Raw genomic sequence first — 13,083 nt, 5'->3', positions numbered from 1 at the left:
TACGTTATGGAAGTCTAGTGACGATAATTTGTTAGTTTTGAAGTAATGATGTAATTAAAGTTCAGTTTCTTGTTATATGACACTTATCCCTTGCTACGCCGTTGATTGCTGTCAAGGGGCGGTAGGGGGCGTGAATAAGTAGATCCGATTCTGATAGCGGTATGTATTGCTTCAACTAAAACAAATTATTTTGTGGTAAGTACAAAAGGATAATCATATAAATTCTAATTGCCTTACAATTCGGTGGGCCTCTATTTCGAGCGCACCCTACGCTGATTGTGGCGTCAAACACAGCAAACCTAAGTTTAGAGTTTTCATTATATGGTTATTAATAATTATTTCCTTTTCTTACTTTATCTTTCAGGTAGCACGGATCGACGGACGGACGCAGACGGATTGGCCTCACACTTGGAACCTACGCTAGATAGGGTTCTGTTTAACGTGGTTTCAATAAATCCCTAACCTCAACTAACCTGATTTGATGATTTTTCTTGGATTCCTCCACAATCCACTCAACCGAGTGCACCAATGCCGAAACCTTCTCTAAATACCTCTAGCTACCACAATAACTTTTATATTTTCACCAAACCGATTTATATTTATACCGACAACTTTAATTTAAGAACCTCACTGTTATGTCTAACTAGTTTAACACCTCAATGGAAAATGAAATCCGGAAACGCTTTCTGACATGACGTCCCGCGCGCAATGACAGCTGTCATTCACTTCTGCGGCGGCGCTTTGGCACTCGATGCCCTCGCATCAAAAACGTCGGTGGGCAGGGTTGCCAACTTGCCGGTTTCTGCGCCAACAGTCTCCCCCGGGTGTGGTCCGGAGTCCTCTGGAGTCACACTGTAGTCTTTAAGGTCAAGCAGCGCCAACCGTGACACCGGTCTCACCAACGTTCTCGTCCCCATTTGCACAACCGCTTGACGGTGTCGGCCATCCAGGTTTGGGACAGTACGGACGATCCTTCCGCGCTCCCATCCATTTCGCTTCGTCGGCTCAGCTACCATGACCAAGTCACCTGCTTCTAACGGTCGAGTTTCCTTGAACCACTTCGACTGCCGACGGATCACTGGTAGGTACTCTACCAGCCATCGCTTCCAGAAACGATCCAGCTGTCGCTCAATTACCTCCCACGATCTTCCCAAGATTTGTCGGCGAACTAGTTCTCCACGCTGCGCTTGTACTGCTGCTACTGTCCCCTCTCCACGTTGTTTCATCCCGTTCGAGCTCAGCAGCAGGAAGTGATTCGGCGTAATCGCCTCTGATTCTTCAGCTTCAAGTGGTAAGTACGTCAGAGGCCTTGAGTTAACCAACCGTTCAGCCTCCACGACCAGCGTCTGCAGCCCCTCGTCATCAAGTTTTCCCTCCGAATATCCTTCATGCATGGCTGCCTTCACCGATTGAACTAAGCGTTCCCACGCTCCGCCCATGTGTGGTGCTCCCGGCGGAATAAAATTCCACTTGGTGTTGGTGGTGGTGAACGTTGATGACAGTCCCTGACTTATTTGGTGCCGCAACACTCGATCGGCCCCCTGGAAATTCGTCCCGTTGTCGCTGAAGAACTCGGCGGGTGGACCTCGGCGGCCCACGAATCGACGGACACAGGAGATGCAGGATTCGGTCGACAACGAATATGCAACTTCAAGATGAACGGCGCGCACCGTTAGGCAGGTGAATAATGCAATCCACCGCTTCACGTTGGATCTTCCCAGCTTCACTAACAGTGGCCCGAAGTAATCTACCCCGGTGTAGGTGAAGGCTCGTTCGTGGTGAGCTAGACGCGCCGGAGGGAGTGGTGCCATCGGTGGGATCGCTGGCCTCGCCCGGCGCACTTTACACCGCACGCAGTCCCGGCTAACTTTCTTGACCACCGATCGAAGTCTCGGGATGTTACAGAGTTGCCGAATCTCATTAACCACCGTCTCTGAATTTCCATGCTGGCATCGTTGATGAAAATCTAGTACCAGCAGTTCCGTAACACGATGTTTCCTTGGAAGGATAATGGGATGGCGAACGTTATACCCTACGTCTTCGACAGAACCAATCCGACCTCTCTCGCGCAGCAGGCCGCTATTGTCTAACATCGGCATCAGTTGAAAAATGGAGCTATGCTTCCCGATGATCTCTTGCCCGCTCTCGTTTGGTGTTTTGTTGGCCAGCGCCACGACCTCATCTGGGTACGTTTCACGTTGTACCACTTTGAAGATGGTTTCTTCTGCTAATTGAAGCTCGGTTTGCGATAACAGGCCGGTCCGCAACGGCTGCTTCTTGTTCGTATTGTTCAGGAATCGAAGCGCGTATGCCACTGTTCGTAGCAGGCGACTCCAGGAAGAGAACCGGGCAAAATCTATCGGGGGTTCGATAGAACAGTGGTGGAAAATCGTTGCACGCATTTCTTCACTGGTAGCGGACACTGGATCCCTCGGATCCGGATCGGAGTCGCAGAAAATTGGGTCCCTGGAACCATTTACTATTGCGGTCGAAGTATGGCCCGCTACCCCACTTGGTAGCTTCGTCCGCTGGATTGGCCTTCGACGGTACCCACCGCCACTCACTCGAGGTCGTATGTTCCAGAATCTCTCCTACTCTGAATGCGACGAACTGTCGATAATTCCTAGGGTCGGACTTGATCCAGCCCAATGCCGTTCTGGAATCTGTCCAAAACACCGTCTTGGATACGGGAATGTTGTGCTCTGCTTTGACGAACGTCGACCATCGTACACCCAGAACACAGCCTTGCAACTCGAGTCGAGGAATTGACCAAGGCTTCAGTGGGGCGACCTTTGATTTCGCAGCGATCAAGCAACACTGCGAATCCCCACCCTTTTCCAGTGTACGTAGATAAATCGCACAAGAATACGCTATCTCGCTTGCGTCGACGAAAACATGGAGCTCTGAATCGTGGTACGTGTTCTGATCGGCGTTGCAGAAGTAACACCGCGGAATCCGTATCTCTGCAATGTAACCTATCATCTGCACCCATCGGTGCCACTTTGCGTAGACGTCCTCGCTGACTTGCTCGTCCCACGCAGTGCCTGCTCGCCACAAGTCTTGAATCAAAACCTTTCCGTGTATGGTGAATGGCGAGAGCAACCCTAGCGGGTCAAACAGGGTCATTACGCACCGCAACACTTGCCTCTTTGTCGGTCTCGTGGCTGTTCGGATCAATGTTTGGACTTCTTCGCTCATCTGTGTGGAGAAGCTCAACTCGTCGTTCGACGGACTCCAAAGCATTCCAAGAACTCTTTCGGTTTTCACACCGTCGGTTAAATTTATCTGTTTGTCCGATTCAACCTGTACCTCATCCAGCATTTCCAGGACCGCGCCACTGTTCGACCGCCAGTTGTGCAGCTTGAAACCGCCGTTACCGTGCACCAATCGTACGTCGTACGCCACCTTTGCTGCCTCTTCCCATGCGCCAAAACTTGCCAAGTAATCGTCGACGTAGTGGTCGTCGATAATCGCTTTCGCTGCCTCTGGGTAGAGCTCTCTGTGTAACTCCGCATTCCGGTTTTTGACGAATTGCGCCGAAGCTGGAGAACAAGTGCTGCCAAACGTGGCTACATCCATCACGTAGATCGTCGGCTCCTCGGTTGGCTTGGCGCGCCATAGGAAACGCTGAGAGTCCCTGTCTTCAGCTCGGATTCGGATTTGATGGAACATTTCCTGAATGTCTGAAGTAACGGCCACCCCATACAATCTAAAACGGAAGAGAATGGCTGGGAGGGACGTGAGTTGATCCGGGCCTTTGAGGAGCTTACTGTTCAACGATACGCCATTGACTTTGGCCGCCGCATCCCAGATGACTCGAACTTTCCCCGGTTTTTTGGGGTTCATCACTGCTCCAACTGGGAGGTACCAAACTCTCTTGGAATCTGCTGCTTCCATCTCCGCCATTGTTATCTTGTGCGCATAACCTTTCATTTCATATTCACCGATTTGCCGGTGGAGATTTTCCTTCAGCGCTGGGTCGCGCTCCATCCTGCGTTCAAGGCACTCCAGACGACGTACCGCCATGTAGTAGCTGTCCGGAAATTCTACTTGATCCTCTCGCCAAATCAGCCCGGTCTCAAACCGGTTCTCCACTAGTAGGGTTGTAGCTTCCATGATGGCAAGCGCTCGCACATCTTCCTTCGAAATTGACGACTTCGCTGGCTTTGTACCCGATTCTTCAACAACGTAGAATGTCTTCACCGCTTCGTGAAGTTCCTCATCGCAGGAACATTTACACATGTGGAAGCTGTAGGAATCTTGCTTACTGCTCCCTCGAGGACCGTATACGCACCACCCCAGTCTGGTCTTCACTGCCACTGGTGCTGTTCCGCCGCCTTCTCGTACTTTCAGCGGCAATGCTAGCCGCAAGTTGTCCACCCCGATTAGAATCTTTGGCACTGCATTCTGGTAACTACTTATCGGGATCCCCTTCAGGTGTCTGTGCTGTTCCACGGCTTCCTCCACTTGGAAACTTTGAGCGGGTAGTCCCAGATTGTCAACGGTTCTTGCATTGAGCAGCTTGTGTCGTTTCTCTAGTCCGAATCCCGTAATCTCGATCGTTATCTGCTGAGAGCTCTTCTCAACACGTGAGGTGTTTCCGGTCCACCGGAGGCATAGTGGCAGTGGCGTACCCTTTACACCTAGCGAGGTCACCAGATCGCTCTCCACCAGAGTCAGATCTGAACCTTCGTCGAGGAATGCGAACGTGTCGATTGAAGCGTTAGTCCCGTGCAGAGTCACCGGAATAATCCGGAAAAGAGTTTCAGAACTTGGTTGGCGGTGGGTGTGATTCTCTGCCATCTGAACCGCATTTTCCGAAGACCTTTGAGGACCTTTGGAAGAATGTAGAAGCGGATGGTGGCGATATTGGCATCCGTCGATGTCACAGGTTTTCCGTACTCGGCACCCACGTCGCCCGTGGTCGAATAAACAATTCTGGCATAGACCGAGCGAGCGTACTCGCTTCCAGCGATCGTCGACGTGTAGCTCTTTAAACGCGTAACAATCACGAACTCGGTGGCCACCTCTTTTGCAATGAGCGCAGTCGGGCTGTTTCGGCGCTTCCTTCGGCGTCTCTTTCGGCTTATACGATGATTTTCCTGATTCATCCGAGGTTTCAGTTGCGTGCGAATTCACGAATCCCTTGTTCTTCGGACGGTCACGGGCACCGCTACGATTCGTTTCCGGTTCAAAAGTCACCACACTTGTCGCGTCTTGCACCACCGCCGCCATATAATCGCCGAAGGTCTTAAGATCCACATGCTGAAATCCCCGTTTGTAACCTGCCCACCTCATCCGTTGGTCCGCGGGAAGCTTTGCCACTAGCTCCTGGAGTAGCGCTGGGTTCGAGAGATGAGCGCGTTCGTTTGCGGCCTCAATATGGTCGCACAACGCTTGCACTGCCATGCCGAAGTCGATAAGCCCTTCGAGTTTGTCCGACCTTGGGGCCGGAAGTTCCCGCACCTTCCGGAGTAAGGCATTGATCAGTAACTCCGGTCGTCCGAATCGCATTCGGAGGGTCTCGATCACCTGTGGTACTGCTGCTGGTAGCACCAATCGACTGCGTACTGTTTCGAGCGCAGCCCCCGATAAGCACCGCTGTAAGCGTAACATGTTCTCTCCTTCCGTGAATCCACAAGCTTCGGATGTGTAACGGTAGCTGGAGATGAAGATCGGCCAATCGGCGGGGTCGCCGGAGAATCTGGGAAGCTCCTTAGCCAGGGACTGCCTTGCTGCTAGCTGCTGTTGCGTGGGACGTACTATTTCGCAGTTGGGAATCACTTGATCATGTGGAGCACGTTCTGACTGACGAGGGGTCTGAGACGATTCAACCACGCGAGAGGGAGGGCTTCTTGATTGCAAACTGGTTGAATTTAGTTCGCGTACAAAACTGGACGAACTGTCGTTACGAGAGTGCGCGAGTGATTCTCGCAGCTGCTCTCGGTGGAAGATTGAAGGAATATGGTTCTCTTCCGGGCGCGCGAAACTTCGCAGCTGCTCTCGGGAAGTTGTAATATTGGTCGTGGGGCAATAGTTAAAGGCATATCGGTTTGGATTTTCAATAAATTTACTCAAGGCTTGACGCTTACCTGGAGGTTCCGTCCCTTTTGGGTGCAGAGAAATATTCGGTTGACTTACCACAGAAGAGCCCGTTTGATTTACCGGTACCTTGAGTGGCCAGATTTGATCCGGCTGGATGACTCCTCCGACTGCTCCGGATTCGTCCGAAATCGTCGGCAATGTCTGACGCACTTTCGGGATAGTTCCGGTCGCGTTCTGCCTACGCGATGTTCCCGCCGCCGGTTCTGACTGACTTTGTACCGCTCGTTGACTTGATTCGATGGATTGGTTACCGGCCTGGAAACCTTCCAGAAGCTTACGACACATTTCCAATTGAGTTTGGAGCTCAGCGAGTTGATCAGGTGTTGGGTTGGCGCGCTGTTCGCACTGCTCAACCCTTTTCTTGAGCTCCTTCAGGGCCACATGAGGATCCTTCTTGTGCTTCAGAACTTCAACAACACTCGGTTCGAGCGCCGAAAGAGGTATCGAAACCATATACGGCGAGGTAGTCCGCGGCGTATCAGTCGGCAGCATCGATCGACGGGAAATCGGTACTAGAGGTGCACTAGGAGGGGGTGGCGTTGTGAGCCGCTTGCTGGATGAGGGAGAAGTCAAAATATTGACCGCTTCGCCGGATAATCCACCACCGCGGTTACTTTTTGCATCGGCTCCGTCGAGCGCCCTATCGATCAGCTTCTGCTGCTCATCCAAATGATGGCGCTGTAGCTTTATTTCCATACGGGAGCGCTCGAGTTGCTGTCGTTCCACCAGCTGACTCAAACAGACGGACAACACCGACGACGAACTGCAGCGACTGGATGTGCTATGTGTTGTGATAGCTTCGTCGTTTTGCCGGCCGGTACAGTGGCCGCATACCCAAGAATGGTTGGCGATGTCCTCATCAACTCCAGCACACGTATAATGGCTCCACGCATCGCAATGATCGCACTGGACCATGTCCTCCACCTCATCCGGTCGCACACAAGCCACGCAGCTTCGATCCGGCTGTTCTCCTGCAGGGTAACCCTTTTGTCCATCCATAATGCCACGAATTTTGAAGGTTTGTCAAGGGGCGGTAGGGGGCGTGAATAAGTAGATCCGATTCTGATAGCGGTATGTATTGCTTCAACTAAAACAAATTATTTTGTGGTAAGTACAAAAGGATAATCATATAAATTCTAATTGCCTTACAATTCGGTGGGCCTCTATTTCGAGCGCACCCTACGCTGATTGTGGCGTCAAACACAGCAAACCTAAGTTTAGAGTTTTCATTATATGGTTATTAACAACTCGATGCCTTCGCATCAAAAACGTCGGTGGGCAGGGTTGCCAACCTGCCGGTTTCTGCGCCAACATTGCAAATGAGTACTCCCCACATCATCACTAAAGAGTATAACATATGTGCTGTCCAATGAGCAGCTCGAAGTAGCTCGAAGTTGTTCCCGTCCTGTACGTTATTTTTTGTCAACAAATAGACATAAGAGAGATGGGAATAACTTCGAACTGCTCATTGGACAGCATTATTGTACAGTGACTATAATAACAGTGTTGTCAAGTGTCAGAATTGGAACAGAATCGTCTGTCAGTTCCATACAAATGCACGTTCCAAACGAGCAGGAGACCTGTCAAACGTGACACATGACGTTACTCTTCTTATAGGACTCTACATTATTGTATTTCTACGAGAAAAGCAACCTTGCCTCCAATGACAGTTCCGGGAATAAGGTAGAATGGGAGGAAGAAAGAGTGTGAGAAGAGGAGGAGAGAGGAAAAACAGGAAGAAAAGAGGAGTGGAGACTGGCAAAAGCAAAGACAGGAAGTGTCTGATCATCAACCCGAACACAGGAAAAAATGAACTGCTAACTGAGACGTCGACGAAGATTCAACGGCAGCTTCGAAAGCCAACACCCATCCCTGAATGTAGACCCTGTCGAGCTCGACAAGGCCTAGTTCCAATTATCCAGCAGTGGAAGATGCCCGAAATTAGAAAGATCACGAAGTGTGCGTAGCAGACCGTTTAGCAAGTAACATCCTGTACCTCTCCTCCTCTCTCTCTCTTTATTCGACTATGGAGTGTTTATAAAAAAATATATATTTAAGTTCATTTTCTGATACTTTCATACGACCGCCTTGATTTCCCTTTCAATGGTTCTGCCTTCTTTGGTTTGTCTACCTCAGTTTCGTTGGGTAAGGTAAATGTGATCACCCGAAGCGACCCTGAGAAATCCATATTAGGAGTTGAGCTAGTTATAGGCGTGCAGACGTCCACTGCCCAGCGCCAGCGGTAGGGACGTCACTGGTAGTATCAAAATGTAATCAAAACTGCTATTTTTCCATACGCCAAATTTGGTTTCATTTGTTTAATTAATTCTCGAGTTATGCAGATTTTTTTTTATATTTGTATGGGAGCCTCCCGTTCTACAGCTGGTAGGGGTCTCGAACCATCATAGAAAAATGTCTTGTCATCATAAACTTTCACATGCCACATTTGGTTCCAATCGCTTGATTGATTCTCGAGTTATGTGAAAATTTTCGTTTCATTTGTAAAGATTATGTAGAAGATTTCTGCTTTCCTCTACTTCCAGAAGATCCCGCCTATTTCACCACAGCAGTGCGTACAGTGTTAATCGCATTCGCTAATCTAATTGCCAATCAAAACTGTTGAATAATAACCTAATCGAATCTGTTTCCACAACATAACCAAACCGATGGAAAAACGGCTGCACTTTGCCAGGATGTGTATGGAGCAAAATCGATACAAACTATTATTTCCTCCATAGCAGGCACCAGAATAGCTTCAATCCGATGAATCAGGTGATAGCGCCAGGATGCAGTGCGCTGAGTGCGTCAATTTAGTCCAAATACGGAAGGCTATTTTCGGATACATAGGGTAAGCGATTCAATTTTCAACTAACATGCAAGGTCTGACGAAAAAACAAGAGAATGGAACGAATCTATTTGCCATCCATTTATTTGTTTTTGATGGGATGAATATCAGATCCATAATATGAAAAGTGGGAACATCTACCCTATTTATGTGTCGCAATAGTGCAGAATATCAATCTCGTGCTTCACGTTTTGCACCGTCGAACCGGGAATCCGAGATAATGCCTCTTGAAATCCAGTTTATTTGTTTTTTTTTTCGGGGAAATTCAATTCACCTGTTGTGTTGGGTCATTGTGGGTGGATTTATTCGTGAAGTACATGAATGAAGGACAATTATGATTGGCGTTCATGAATATGCAGATTGGAGAATTCATCTATTATTGAAATATTTCATTTATGAAGGCAAAAGATTGGACGTCTATGCACATTCAATGTTCTTTGCAGTCAGAAATCGAAGCAGACTAACTGGAATCTGTGAACTAACTGGACGAACGATTTATTATTTCCCAGATTGAATTAAAAAGAGAATTAAAAAGTCTCTCACCTATAGGGTGTCCCAGAAAGTATAAGTACGATTTTAATGCACTCCTATTGTTTTCAGATAAATTTTAAATGACAGGTAATTACTGAGCATCATAATTTACGTTATTATCTGTCGCTCTTGTATTCATAAGTGCCATTTCTTAACGTTTTTATGGGTTGGCGAAGCTTTTTCCTTGAAAAGCGCAAACAGACTTTGCACGAATGATGCACTATTCCCAACATTCACTGAGTCAGATGGCGAAAATTGAGAATTAGAGCATCGGAGCAGTTTGCAATGCGATTCGGAAGCATGGTGTGGGTTTTTCAATTCAGGGCATCAAAAAATCTGAACGTAAATCGGTCGCTATGAACCATATGTTCGATCGGAAAATTTTTCAATCTTTTCCGGTAAAAATGGTACTTCTGTTCAAGATTTGGAAAAATCTGAGAACATCGAAGAATAAAGTCGACCGAAAAAGACACAAAATGAACTACGGACTTTCAGGGAGCAAAAGAAGAACAATAGAAGTGAAGAAGATCGTTATGCAAGGTGATGATGATGATAAACCATGAGTGAAGTTCCATTTTAAAATGCTTCCACGGGACCATTTCAACATGATCCGTACTAGTAATGTATTGACGATGTTGATAAGCAAGTTTATCTAGGAAAATTCTGTGAAAAGGCAATGATTTTGTAAGCAAATAGTAAGTGTGTAATTCTCTCAAATCCATTTGCAGCGATCGATACAATAACAGTTGATGTGTACGTTCCGGAATTCTTGTAGCGGCGGTTACTGTTCATCTTCTTCTTCTTTCTTGTTTGGGTGGTGCTTTTCTTTTGCGCACACACCCACCTAACTGGACTGGCATCGCAGGCCTTATGTCCAACCTATTTCTATTTATACTCCGTGGAGTTTACAAATCGTGATCTTCTTTATCGACCTTTTACATTCTTTTTTTTTGATATTCTGTCATGTAAGACTTGTTGTTATTTTTTTTTTATGTCCGTAGACTTTTACTTTCTTTTATAGTCATGTTGACTTTTCCCAGTATAAGGGCTGTGGAGGGGGTGGGAATCGAACCCATGACCATCTGATTCAGAGTCAGACGTGTAGACAACTACTCTACGGACCCCCCCCCCCCCTTAAGGGTCGAACACAATGCTGCGTCATCGCTAGGGTGGTCTAACCGGTAGTACCGAAACCGGTAATACCGGTATTACCGGCCAATTTTGGGTACCGAAAATACCGGTATTAGAAACGGAAAATACCGGTATTTTCGGTATTGAAAATTTTGCTGTCAGAATAAAAAATCTGACTTTTTCTTCAATGAACATTGTTGATATCGTCCAAAATTTTCCCGCAATGTATGAAATTTTGAAAACGGTACGAGAAGTAGTAGTTCTTTTCCATAGATCACTTATGAAAAACGATTTTCTGCAAAAATATGTCTGTCCTAGAGGTGAGCCAGCCTAGGGCTGCAAACCTCTATAATAAAGATATAAAAATATGTCTGTCCTGAATTCGAAAAAGAATTTGAGTTAGTGGCTGATGTTAAGGTACGCTGAAATAATTCAAGCCCTCGAACATGTTTAAGCTGTTGTGGAACTACTGCTCTGTGAGTTTTGCACTCTATATGAAGCCGACGTGGCGTTCCAATTTACGTTGGAACTATTATCAAATCAAGCCACAGATATACAGGAATTCTCCTATTATGAATCGGAAGGGATTACGGGCAAGTATTTGATACTGATTTTCGACGGTCTTGGAACCATTCTCAGTAGTTGGCAAAATTGCTAACAAAATCCAATGCGGATTGGGCGATAAGTCGCTCAGTATGTAATGTCTACTGAAGTTTTGTTTAGCCCAGCTAAACAAGCAATGATTTTAACATTTGAGGTTTGTCAACAAATATTGTTTTTCATCCAGAAGTCAATCCCAGGTCCGTTCCATTCTCCTACTTTGTATCTTTCTCTTTATTTCTCATGTTCTAGCAATCGCTAGAACTGGAAATGGACTTCCATACCGTTTCCATTACTATTCCTATACCTTCAACTTGAGTATTCTAACAGTAATCTGCTAGAATTGGAAATGAACTATAGAGCTCGTTTCCTACATCCAATTAGAAATTCCATCAGTTACCTTCTCCTATCTATCACATTGGCAGCTCGTTAACCAAGACGGACCTCTGCCTCTCCAACCTAACCCAGAAATTCCAACAAATTCCGCATGAACTCGTGTCAAGTGCAGAGGTATATTCGGCTTGCAGTGGGCGAGTGATTGCATCATCATTTCCTCCCCCTTCCCTACATTGACTTGCATTCTGACGTGGCAGGCGCCAGTATGACCTAACAAATGAAATTACCAGTACTTGTACATTGAAGATGTGTGCTAGTCCCAAGCAAACATCTGTTGGTTCCCTGTGCAAGAACAGCTGATCTGGTCATAATGGAGTAGCAACTACGAGCAGTCAATCAAGCTCAAGCTCAAGCTCAAATATTGTTTTTCATCCAGAAGTCCAAATCAAAAGTTTTTCTTTTACTACCTGAAATTTTCACAAAAACCACCATCTTCGTATCGCTATTGCCAGTGCAATTCGAACCCAGCAGTTTCAAGCCAAGTGGTTACCGCTTCCCGCCGCCCTGACACCATTGATCCACCGTCGTATAGTGTGATTCAAGCTTAGAAGGATCAAGCAAGCCCCCTAAGTGATAGCGGCTCCCGCCACCCGGCAAGGAACCACCACCGTCGAACTGCCATTGCTTCGAGCCCAACACAGCCAAGCGAAGTTGGAACCAGCTTTCTGTCATCCGGTAAGGAACTATCAGCTTCGAACCGCCATTGCCACGTGTGATTCGAGCCCAACAGTGCCCAACCATCCTAAGAGGTCGCGGCTCCCGCCGCCCGGCAAGCAATCACCACCGCCCGGCAAGCAATCATCACCGCCGAGCCATTGCCACGTGCGATCCGAGCCCAACTGTGCCAACCGCCCTAAGTGGTAGCTGCCCCCGCCGCCCGCCAAGCAATCATCACCGCCGAACCATTGCGAAGTGTATCCAGCCTGACACCGACCCACACCTGTTAAGTGCCACCGGCCGTCCGCATGCTGGCGAGGAACCACCAGAGAACCAGTCATGAGTAGAACCCACCCTCTCCCCTCGCTCGTCGACCTCCTGTCGACCACCAGAGGTATGATCCTTACCATCTTCAAAAAACGGCCGCACCGATACTAAACCAATACTAACCATAAAATGAATTAGAATTAAAAAAAAGTAAAATGTACGATTGTCTCTTTCATTCTTGACATACTAGCCTTGCATGGGAATTAGTTTGCTTTGTGGTTGTCCACCTCGGTTTTGGATTTGTGTGACCCCTAAGCAGGTCATACGCGACCCTGAGAGAGAAGAGAAAGAGGTTAACCGGTTAAGGACGTAAGAACGTCCGCTCCTTAGACGTAGGGACGTCACAGGAGTTTGTTGCAAACTTCCGGACGGAGACAAATTTCTTTCCCAGAAAGTAGTAGTGAAACCGTTCAACCCCTGCAACAACCGCTAGCATCTCCAACTCATAGCTATGATATCAGGCCTCTGCTTCATTGCCATCAAACAATGCC

General features: G+C 47.6%; 2 protein-coding genes across 2 annotated transcripts; both read right to left on the bottom strand.

Annotated features, from left to right (window-relative positions):
• Positions 1 to 895: 895 nt before the first annotated feature.
• Positions 896 to 2,402, bottom strand: LOC134206677 (uncharacterized). The gene is made up of 2 exons (XM_062682405.1): positions 1,137 to 2,402; positions 896 to 1,009 (listed from the first exon to the last, which is right to left on the bottom strand). The coding sequence occupies exons 1-2, from the start codon at positions 2,400 to 2,402 to the stop codon at positions 896 to 898; spliced, it is 1,380 nt and encodes a 459-aa protein (XP_062538389.1).
• Positions 2,403 to 2,406: 4 nt separating this feature from the next.
• Positions 2,407 to 7,020, bottom strand: LOC134206676 (uncharacterized). The gene has a single exon (XM_062682404.1). It carries the CDS (start codon positions 7,018 to 7,020, stop codon positions 2,407 to 2,409), a length of 4,614 nt encoding a protein of 1,537 aa, XP_062538388.1.
• Positions 7,021 to 13,083: the final 6,063 nt, after the last annotated feature.

Source organism: Armigeres subalbatus, chromosome 1, assembly GCF_024139115.2.
Source record: "Armigeres subalbatus isolate Guangzhou_Male chromosome 1, GZ_Asu_2, whole genome shotgun sequence".
NCBI classification, from domain to species: domain Eukaryota; kingdom Metazoa; phylum Arthropoda; class Insecta; order Diptera; family Culicidae; genus Armigeres; species Armigeres subalbatus.
Note: the sequence above shows the minus strand (reverse complement) of the source record. Positions and strands in the feature narration are given on the sequence as shown.